Source organism: Falco cherrug, chromosome 1 (assembly GCF_023634085.1).
Source record: "Falco cherrug isolate bFalChe1 chromosome 1, bFalChe1.pri, whole genome shotgun sequence".
Taxonomy (NCBI): Eukaryota; Metazoa; Chordata; class Aves; order Falconiformes; family Falconidae; genus Falco; species Falco cherrug.
Window position 1 is genome coordinate 95,039,091 of NC_073697.1, and position 10,329 is coordinate 95,049,419.

A 10,329-nucleotide genomic window follows, 5' to 3' on the forward strand; every position below is an offset into this window, starting at 1 on the left:
TGTGTCCCCGTGCGTGTGGGTGCCAGCACCCTGCCGTGCCAAAAAGCAGCCGCAGGAGCTCATGGCTCAGCCGTGATGGGCACAAAGGTTTATGTGCTGTTGGGGCCAGGCTGGGGAATGGGAGCCCATGGGGGCCACTGTCACCCACAGAGGCCACGGTCACCCACAGGGGCCACCGTCACCCCCAGCCCCACTTTCTTTCAGAGGCAAAGGTATGCCCTCATCATCCGGCTTCACCCCGCAGCGGCTCATCCAGTCTCTGCCCCCGCTCCAGGTGAGGATGAGGCTGGTGGGACCCGAGAAGGCGGATGGGTGCAGGTGGGAGGGATGGCTCCCAGCCCCGTGCCTGCCCCTCTGGACCAGCAGCCCAGCGAGGATAAACTTTCCTCCACCGCCGGAGCGGGAGCCGGCTGCCGGGAGCCGGGAATCGCCCTATTTGGCATCGTCGGCGGGTCCTGTCGGGCTGCCATGTCCCAGCTCACGGCAGAGGAATCCGCAGGAAGCCAGCTGGGGTCCCAGCAGGACCCTCGGGCACGCGGCCCCGGCCAGCCCCAGTCCGTGCGGCAGGAGGGCAGCGTGCGGTGCAGGGGGCAGCGGGTGGCGTGGGGCTGTGCACGGTGGTGTGCACCATGCTGTGCCGTGCACGGTGCTGTGCACGCCGTGGTGCAGCTCCACAGGATCAGTCCCCACGGGTATTTCGCTGGCACAGCAAAGTGCAGCCCAGTGAAGCAAATTACAAGCAGAGCAAGGCCAGAATGTCTCAAATTGCAGGTTACGGCCGGCCGGCTGCACCGCGGAGCCGAGCCCTGCGGGTCCCCACGTTCCAGCTGACCCAAATTACAAAGCGGGGCCGGGGTGGCAGTGCCCTGCCCAGCACCCAGCGGCCGAGCCCTCCCCAGCCGCAGGCAAAAACGGCATCGTAATGGCCGGTGTGTGCTGGCACCGGGGGCTGCCTGTCCCCGTGCCCCTGCGGCCGCGGGGAGAGCCCAGGGCATGGACAGGGAGCCTGGATGGGGATGGTGGGGACCACGGCTGCGGAAGGGTGGGGACTCTGGGCAGGATGGGATGGGGATACTGGGCAGGGAGGGGTGGGGATCCTGGATGAGGAGGGATGGGGACCCTGGATGAGGAGGCTCAGCCCAACGCCGGCATTGCTGGGCACATGGGGAGGAATCACAGCCCCGTCCCCATCTGGGCTGCAGGAGCCAGTCCGGATGCCGCTGGCGCTGCTCCAGGCCGGCTTGCCTCAGCAATGCGGCCACCCTCGCACCCCCCAGCCTCCCCTCGCCTTTCCCCCTTCCCCTCTAAGATTTCAGCAGTGATCATTTAAGGCCGGGAAAAGCCACCCCAGCAGCTGCGTGGAGCCGCCAGCTGCAGACAGATGGACGGACTCGTTATTTCTGGGAGCCATGATTACGTTTGGCGACGCCGGTTGAAACCCATATGGCGCCGGTTCCCCTCCGGTGCCAGCAACGATGGGGACAGGCACCCTCACCCCTAGCCCCGCAGCAGCCGCAGGCCCTGGGTACTGGTGATGGGTTGTTTTTTTTTTTGCGGGGGGATCTGGCAGGGTCCCCAGGGAGGCGCAGAGGCAAATCGCAAGAGGATGAGGTCACCCGCTGCCGGCTGCAGCCTCTTGAGCAACCTCAGCCCAGACGGAGGGGACTGTGGTGGGGTGGGCAGAGCTCTGCCGGGGACAGGGGGGTCCAAGTGATGACCCCAGACCCCCAGCCTGGAGAGCCTGCCCTGGGGAGCTGTGTGGCTGCTGCTGCTGCATTGGCCTGGGGAACTGCAGGGGTGGTTTTCTGCACCCCACGGCACGGGCGGCTGTGCCACGGCATTGCCAGGCTGGGGCATTTAGGAAAAGGTCTCCTGAAATGAAGGCGGGGGTCCCAAGCCCTGTTTGCTCCTGTGCCATGCTGCCAGCCCCCAATAACGCTGGGGCACTGAGCCTGACAGCCTCACTGTCCCACTGGGATCCCAGGTGCTGCGTGGCCTCGGTGGCCGTGCCCACCACCTCGTGCCTGCGCCCAGGCAGGGCTGCAGGGGCTGGGCTTGCAGGGCTGGGCACGGGGCAGGATCTGGCCCTGGAATGGGGCGGTGAGGGGTCCTGGAGCACTGTGAAAGGCAGCTGGGTGGGGTGGATGCTTGCTCCTGGCATGGCATTGCTGGGAAGCATTTTGGGGGTGCCAGTACCACTGTCCTGCCGTGGCGCTCAGCCACATGGCCAGGGGATGGGGTTTTACCTCCGCCCTCATGGATAAGAACACCCCCACAATAACCCCTCCGTGTGACCCCCTTTCCTACTTGCAGCCCAAAAAGAGGCCCCTTCCAGAATGGGGCCAGAATGACAGGGGGCACCAGGGCTCCCCACTTTGCTGGCAGGGCAAGAGGCTGGGAAGCCCCCCAGCCTGCAGCTGGGTTTTGGCTGGGAGGGGGCTGGGGGGCGCCTGCCCCTCACTGGCCTCCTGCGCTCCCTCCCCAGCCCGGCCCTAATGAGAACAAGCTGGTCCCAGGCTGCGGCGCAGGAGGAGGAGAAGGAGAAGGAGGAGGAGAAGGAGGAGGAGGAGGAGAAGAAGGAGAAGGAGGAGGCTCCATCCCAGCAGGCAAGCAGAAAGGGGCACGAGGAGGCGAGTTGTGCGGGACAGACCTTGTCCTCCCTGCTCCCTCCTGCCGACGCGGCGGCTGTGGGCAAGGTGAGGATCCCACTGGCAGTGCCAGACTGCTCCCCAATTTCAGGGTGGCTCCTGAGCGGGGTGCAGGCTGCCCCATGGCCAGGGTGCTGCGGGGAGGGCTGGGCATGGTCCCTACGGTGGGACACGGGATGGAGCCTGCCACGTGCCTGGGCACAGTTCAGAGGATGCTGCACCTGGACAACATCAAAACCGTGAATTTCCCGAATGTATGGGGGGTGGAGGGGAGCGGAGTGGGGTTCGCTTGTGTCTGGCCGAGCCGGAGCCAGGGACATACTGTGGGGATGGGGGTGGGTGAGGATGGGATGGGGATGGGAATGGGATGGATGGGATGGGATGGGATGGGATGGGATGGGATGGGATGGGATGGGATGGGATGGGATGGGATGGGGTTGGGAAGGGAGGTCTGGTGATGGCCAGGGCAACAGGCCCTGCTCTTGGCACTGATTTGGGCTTCGGTCAGCACTTCTGTGGCTGTGGCTGCTCATCAGCTCCGCTTGCTAACGGCAAATGAATGCCTTCACCTTCCCCTGGACCCCTCTCCCTGCCCCTCCCCATGGTGAAGGTGGTGGAGAGGGAGAAGGAAGGGGCTCATCCCAGCCCCCCAAATCCCCTTGTCCTGGCAGTGCTGCCATTACTGCAGTGAGCCAAGAGCCCATGGCAGCAGCAGTGCCTGCGGTGAGTCGGGAGGGTCGGTGGTCCGGGGGCACCTCCTGCCTCTGCCGCCGTTTGTTTGCTCTGGTTTAATACAAACCAGATTTTTGCAGCCGGGAAGGAGCCTGAAAGCCAAGTCCTGCTGCTGGAGTCCCTCCCGGTTTGCAGCGCTGCTGGGCTGGGTTTATTTGGGGGGAGGGAAATGGGAGGCGGGTTGGGATTTGGGGGGCTTGAGGTTGGGGGAATTGCCCTGGGGGGTCTCCACCAACAGACCCGGGGAGCTGGTTTTTGAGACCTTCCCGCGGGGCCGTGCAGAGGGGGTGAGCTCTGGGAACGGCTCGATGGCGTTACGTGGCACGACGCAGCCAAAAGGCGCTGCTGTCCCCTGGGAACGCGACGCAACGTGGTGGGGATGGCCGCAGCCCGCTCCCCAACCCCGTGGGGGTGCAGAGCCTGGCCGGGGGCTTCGGACCATGTGCAGGGATGGGAAACGCTCGTCTCATGTCCGACTGCACCGCGGGCTGTGGGGGCCGGTGTGGGGCAGATCCAGCCCCATCCAGCACAGAGGAGTGAGGCGGGGTGAGGGGATGGCACTGGCCTTCCCCCTTCCCCGGGGATGCTTGGACAGCCGGGACCCCTGAGACCTGCACCCCGGCTCCAGGGCTGTCCTTTGGCAAAGGCTCTGGGGGGTCCCACACACCCCGTGGTGGCACCGCTCGGCCGCTGCAGCAGCACCGGGATGAAATCCTGCCGCCAACCTATTTTTAGCCACATTTAAGCTGGGAATCATTTGTAATGGTCTGTGCTGGGATGAGAGGTTGGGAAATGCCACTCGCGCTGGGGGCTGGTCCCTTGGCAGCGTCGCCTGTGTCAAAGTTTCCACTGGAAACCTCAATTTTTTCAGGAATTTTCTAATCAGCCAAATAACCGTTGTCTGAAGCCCGTTGTTGGCAGCAGCCCCGGTCCCCTCGCCGTGCACACAGCGTCCCCCAGGCTTGAGCAATTGAGTTCAGCTGGTTTCCATCTATTTTTGCAGCGCGCCATTGCAAAACAAACACAGACCCTTGCTCAGCGTCGGGGGCGAGGAAACCAGAGCTGCATTTTGCTTTTCTTAAGGAAATTCAGCTGTGTGAATAAGCGAGCGCCTGAGCTAACTGTCGGTGGCTTGTCCCGCTGCGCCAGAGCCATGCGCAGGGCTCAGGGTGGGCGCATCGCGTGGCTTTGCTTGCGCCGGGGTTTGGGGGGGCTCTCACTCCGTCGGGGTGTTAATGTTTTGCCCTCCCCTCTGCATCCCACAGGCCGTCGTGCACGAGCCCGGAGGGCGATGGCAGCGCTGCTGGCGATGGTCACATGGCTGCTGCTGCTGGCGGCAGCCCCGGCACGCTCGGCAGCCCCCCGGCGCACCGTGGTGTTGCCCGATGGTGGGGGCAGTGGGGATGGTGAGGAGGTATCAGCTGTGCCACCCATCCACCATGTGACACCCGGGACCGGCCCGACGGTGGGGGACGCGGTGGGGACCACAGTCACCAACAGCTCAGCACCGGGCAGCGTGCTGGATGGGCTGGTGGACTTCTTCAAGGAGTACATGCTGCTGGTGGTGGTGGTGGGCTCGCTGGCCTTCGTCCTCCTCTTCATCATCTGTGCCGCTGTCATCGTCCGGCAGAAGCACAAGGCATCCGCCTACTACCCCTCTTCTTTCCCCAAGAAGAAGTACGTGGACCAGCAGGACAAAGTGGGGGGGCCCCGGGATTTCAGCGAGGTGCCTGAGAAGGCCCCCAACCCTGGTGCCGAGGAGCCGCTCGACTGCAACCGGCAGCTGCAGGCAGACATCCTCGCCGCTGCCCAGAACCTCAGATCCCCCCACAAGGCGCCGCTGGCCAACGGGGCCCGGGGGGAGCAGAGCCCCCCCGCCGAGGAAGACGAGGAAGGAAGCAAAAAGTTGGGTGATGAGCAACCGGCCAAGCCCCCTCCCCAAAATGCAGGTGCTGAGGAAGCAGTGAGCGCAACAGGAGCAGGGGGCGAGGGGACCCCCAACACATCCCGGGATGGCCCCCCGGCCCCCCCTGGCATCTAGGGCAGGGACCCGGTCCCAGGCGAGCCTGAGGAGCTGCCGGCCCGGGGACACCCCACAGACACGCGATGGACCTGGTGGTTTGTTGCTCCATACGTACGTGGCGGCTCAAGGAAGCCCCGATGAAGCCCCCCACTCCCCCCTGCTCCCCCCCCCCACACCGGGGCCCACTGACCCTTGCACCGGCGAGATGCTGTTGCAAAGCCAAGGCGTTTTTTAGCAGATGGAATTTTTCTGCAGGGCTGGAACACCAGCAGCCCTATCGCTCCTGCTGCCCAAGGGGCTTTTCCCACCCCCAGACATTGGGTGTGTGCAGACCCCCCCTCCCCAGCTCCTGCTCTGTCCCCTCCCCCGGTGCTGCGCCAGGTAGCCTTCGCCCTCCACCAGCTTTCTTCTAAATGTTATTTTACTAATTAGCAGCATCCTGGTCCATTCCGGGCACCTGGACGGGAGCTGCGTCCCTCTGGGTAGGCGTGGGACCACGGCTGGGGGGGTCTCAGCAGCTGCCCCCCCTCTGCAGGGAGCAGGGCAGGGGCCCACTGTGGCCTCGGGCACCACGGGCTGGCCTTGCCAATCGTTGTGGCCACTGAGGTTGGGATGACCTTGGCCATCCTTGCCCAGATAAGGGGAGAAAGGAGAAGGATTTGGTGGCAAGGACCCACTCTTTCATTTTTTTTTACCCCAAAGCTGTGACCCGAGGGCAGCCAAGAGCCCAGCTGGACTTTTGCCTTATTTTCTTAACCCCTTCAACTATTAATAAAGACATTTCCTACGCAGATTTCCTCTCCTGTGTGTTTCTGCAGCTCACTGGGTGGCCCAAGCACAACCCCCCATCTGTTTGCTCCTTCAGAGCCCTCCCTGCATCACACCAGGTTTCAGCTCCAGCCCCACGGGGCCCACGGGTGCCCCCCGAGAGCAACTGGCAGCCAGCCTGGCCATGCTTCGGGGTGAAGGCTATCTGTGTGGGTGAAACCCTGGGAGCTGGAGAATGTGCTTAACAGGCACAAAATCTGCACGTGACAAACCATTTCTGGGAAATTTTTATCTTGCACCCCACAGGCAAGGGCGGGGGGGCTGCGGTGCTGCCGCACACCCCAGCACAAGGACGCAGCTGCACCCAGCAGGGGTGGCAGGCAAGTAAAAAGAGGCTTTTCTACCTCAAAAGCAACACATCCCGGTATCCCTGCATCGCTACATCCGTGCATCCCCATAACCCTGCATTTTGTCCCAGCCACAGGGCAGGCAGGATGTGTCCCCAGGTCCCTGCATCAGGACACCCTTCCCCTTTAGAACAGCGTGCCAGTTCTTATCTCCCTCTTGCAGTTTGTTGTGGGGCTTTCACAAGCACCATGAGCTGATTCTGCTTCAAAGCAGACATGGCTGGCTGGAATTTCCCTGATTTTTTTTTTTTAACTGGGGAAACCACAGGACTGCTCCCAAGGAGCAAGGCACATTCCTCGCTGCAGGAGGGCAGCAGGAGATGGGGCCGTGCCAAGGGACAGCATCCGGCGCATGGGGTGGTGCCCAGCTGAGGTACCGCAAGAGCGGTCTCACATGTGAGTGACAAACCACAGCAGCAACACGTGGCCTGCTCTGCATTTAAAAAAAAAAAAAAAAAAAAATATTGTGGACAGATGTATTAAGAATAGCCACTTCTCTTTAAATGGTTTTTAAAACACCCTAGGTATGAAAAAAGGCAAGTAAGATTTCTTGTGTGGTTTCAAACCTTAAGAGGAGGCAAAGTTTGCAAGTGTGTTTTCTGTTTGTTTTTGAAATTTATGGGAATACTCCCTGGGAAAAAAGCAGCCACCAAAAGGCAGAGGAGAGCACGGTGGCCTGCAGCACAGCGCGTAAGCCATGCCAGATACCACACCACGCTGACCTTCCACACACCAGTGTGCCCCCAGCTCCTGGGGAGCCAGCTCACACGCTCGGCGTGCGAATCCTCAAGGCAAACATCCACCATGCTCTCCCCACAACCCGCTCCTCTGGCAAATCTCAGCTGAACTGCAGCCCTTGGGATGCGGAGGCATCTCCAGAGGGCAGGGAACCACCCCTGCTCACTCCCCCTCCTCAGCCCTACATCCCACTACACCCTTCCTCTCCTGGGCTCAAGCCCAAGGGCACATTTACTCTCCTTAACAAAGCACTTAGGTCAAAGGTTGAATTCTTAAAGAAGATGCTCCAGAATTAAGATTGCTCCTCTAATGGGAGCTTAAAAAAAAAAATAAAAAATAAAGCAAATAGTCCTGAAGGGATTCGAGCAGAAGCCAGCCCTGCTAGCACTGGTCTGTACTTCCTGGGGCGATGGCACCCAGTGCCCACTTGCCCTCTACTGCCAGCAGAATTGCCCTGGCACCCTGGAGAGGAGGAGCTCACACAGATTGTGAAATGAAACTCCGACACAGCGGTAGTCTGCAGGCAGACACACTGCCCCACATTTGTATACTGCATTGATACACAGACGGATCTGTAGTTCTTACATAAACGTTAAGACCAAGGCAACATTTCCCACCAAATTCTGTAGAATATTAGGCAAAACTATACATCCTCCAAAAAAGTGCAGCCCTTCCAGTACCAGAACATCAGGATTTTCTCTCCAGAAAGAAGCCACCGTGTTCTCTGCAGCTAAGCAGCCTTCTTCACTTTTACATTTCACAGTCGTGACAGGACACAGGCTGCTGAAATACCCACATCCCAGTTGTGTAAGCACAACGACAGTGGCTGTACACACACGAGCAGTGACATGTTGTGCGTAAGTTGTGCGTATCTTACAGCTTCATTTAGTAGTGCGCAGGATCCTACTAATAGCTAGAATAATTGCACCGCAAATTTAAGTGGAATGAGGACAAGCTTTACAGTCAGTTTAGGCATTGTTTGCTTTCTTCTCTGACTCTTCTTTGTTTGGATCCTGCTTCAACTTGTAATCAGCCAATGCAGCCTTGATTGCATCTTCAGCCAACACTACAAACAAAACAAGTATTTCAAAGATGACAAAAATCCTTTAGAACAAAAGATGCCGTAAAAACAAGGGCAGCTAGTAGTCATCACCATTGCAGCACCTTAGAAAAAGAATGTCAGAATCTGAACACTTTATTACAAGTCTGCTGAGCTATGAGGTCCAAAAGATGAAAGGGATCTGAAAACTCTTAACATCCCCCACCTGCCCCCCTGAAATCTGAATATAAGCACGCTTCTCTTATGGGCCAACCTTAGCTGTTCCTTGTGCAGAAACTTTATTTGGAAAACAACATTCAGAAGCACCTGTGCTGTTCCCAGAAGTCTCCCTCTCAAGTACAAGTCTGTATTTGAACTTTCACTGTTTGGTCCTTTACTTACTTGAGCAGTGCAGTTTGACTGGAGGAAGGCAGAGTTCTTTAGCAATATCAGTATTCTTGATTTTCAGTGCTTCATCAACCTGAAACACAGGTAGTGTGTGGTCACTGGTCACGTGAGGTACAACACAGGCTACAAAGGCATTGGTTAAGAGTGCTTTCATGCTCCAGAGCCAACAGAATCCACACAGAAGAACATCTCAACTGCCAGGGGCAGCAAAGGATGCTGGAATTAAGGAACTTCTCAGACTGAGCGGTGGTAGGAATGAGCTGTGACACCACATACTGGTGTCACAGAGTGAGTGCTACCAGCTGGGCTGCCCTAAACGTGCTTATCTACTACCGTCATACAGATATGCGTTACTTGTCTACAGAAAGAAAGATCTAAATGATCTAAAGATGCTCCATAATTAAACTTTCTTCCAAAATATGCAATCAGCATAGTTTGCTTGTTGCTTAAGACACGAAATACTTCCCTGCAGATTAATGGAGATTCTTGGAAAAGGCAGCTATCGCCCTAGAGGTCAGGCCACTAACAGGGCTGCTTTCTAAGCTACTGTACTGCAGTGCACAAAGTCAGTCCTGGGATTCCTAAGCCAGTGTTTCCTACATGATCCCAACAGACAACGCGGGCATGTTTAAAGCTTTGAAGGCATTCCATGGCATTACCTCTGATTCCAGTGGGCACCCTTACCGTTTTCCCTTTGACCCACTCCGTTGCCAGCGAACTTGACGCGATGGCTGACCCGCAACCAAAGGTTTTGAAGCGGGCGTCGATGATCCTCCCGTTCTCATCCACTTCCACCTGTGAGAGCATCGGTGGCACCTCAGGGGCTGGCTCAGCTCTGCCAGTCACCCCAGAGCCGCCTTGTCAGGGCCAGGAGGGGCCCCGGGGAGCAGGACAGGCCCTGCCCAGGCCCCAGGGGACATTTTAGGGTGCAGAGAGCGTGAGGAGGGAAGGCCGCACTGCATCCCTGAGGGGAAAGAAGGGCGGTTGGGCCTCACAGCAGCCGCTGGTGACCCCCCCTCCCCGTGCCTGCGGGTCCCCAAGGTCACCTGCAGCTTCATGACATCGCCGCAGGCCGGTGCGCCCACCAGGCCGGTGCCCACGTTCTTGGCATTGCGGTCGAGGGAGCCGACATTGCGCGGGTTCTCGTAGTGATCCACCACCTGCGAGGACACCGCGTCACCACCAGCCACCGCGGGTATCCCCAGCCACCCTCCTCGTCCTCGTCCCCCTCCCCACAGCCCCTCACCTTCTTGTGGTAGCCCAGCCTGGCCGCCGCCTCCCCGCGCCCAGGCCGTAGCAGCGCCGCCCCCGCCGCCCTCAGCGCCGCCATCTTGAGCCTCCCGCCGGGCGGGGGCGGCCTCGTGCCGCCTTTTTATACCCTCGGGCGGGGCCGGCCACGCCCCCGCGCTGCCTTAGGGCTGGCGCCGAGCGCTACCCGAGGGGCTGAGGGCTGCCTGCAAAATAAGCCTCGTACTGCTGTCGCTGAAAGCATCGCTCAACGCCGTTTCCAATCGCGACACGGTTTTTATCGCGACGCGCGGCGCACGTGCGGGCCGCGGCAGCCAC

General features: G+C 59.7%; 2 protein-coding genes across 2 annotated transcripts; one reads left to right on the forward strand and one right to left on the reverse strand.

The window, feature by feature from the left end:
- Positions 1–2,541: 2,541 nt before the first annotated feature.
- Positions 2,542–6,194, forward strand: TMEM119 (transmembrane protein 119). The gene is made up of 2 exons (XM_005433956.3): positions 2,542–2,696; positions 4,646–6,194. Exon 2 carries the CDS (start codon positions 4,672–4,674, stop codon positions 5,419–5,421), a length of 750 nt encoding a protein of 249 aa, XP_005434013.1. The 5' UTR covers positions 2,542–2,696; positions 4,646–4,671; the 3' UTR covers positions 5,422–6,194.
- A 1,635-nt stretch (positions 6,195–7,829) lies between these two features.
- Positions 7,830–10,165, reverse strand: ISCU (iron-sulfur cluster assembly enzyme). Its single transcript, XM_055708723.1, has 5 exons — positions 10,010–10,165; positions 9,810–9,923; positions 9,448–9,558; positions 8,758–8,836; positions 7,830–8,382 (listed from the first exon to the last, which is right to left on the reverse strand). The coding sequence occupies exons 1-5, from the start codon at positions 10,091–10,093 to the stop codon at positions 8,285–8,287; spliced, it is 486 nt and encodes a 161-aa protein (XP_055564698.1). The 5' UTR covers positions 10,094–10,165; the 3' UTR covers positions 7,830–8,284.
- Positions 10,166–10,329: the final 164 nt, after the last annotated feature.

Excerpts from the sequence above, each read along its gene's own strand:
- TMEM119 (XM_005433956.3), top strand. The coding sequence starts at position 4,672 with ATGGCAGCGCTGCTGGCGATGGTCACATGGCTGCTGCTGCTGGCGGCA.
- ISCU (XM_055708723.1), bottom strand. The coding sequence starts at position 10,093 with ATGGCGGCGCTGAGGGCGGCGGGGGCGGCGCTGCTACGGCCTGGGCGC. Across the intron at positions 9,924-10,009 it reads GGCTGGGCTACCACAAGAAG|GTGGTGGATCACTACGAGAA; the intron begins GTGAGGGGCTGT and ends GTGTCCTCGCAG. Across the intron at positions 8,837-9,447 it reads AGTGGGTCAAAGGGAAAACG|GTTGATGAAGCACTGAAAAT; the intron begins GTAAGGGTGCCC and ends CCTGTGTTTCAG.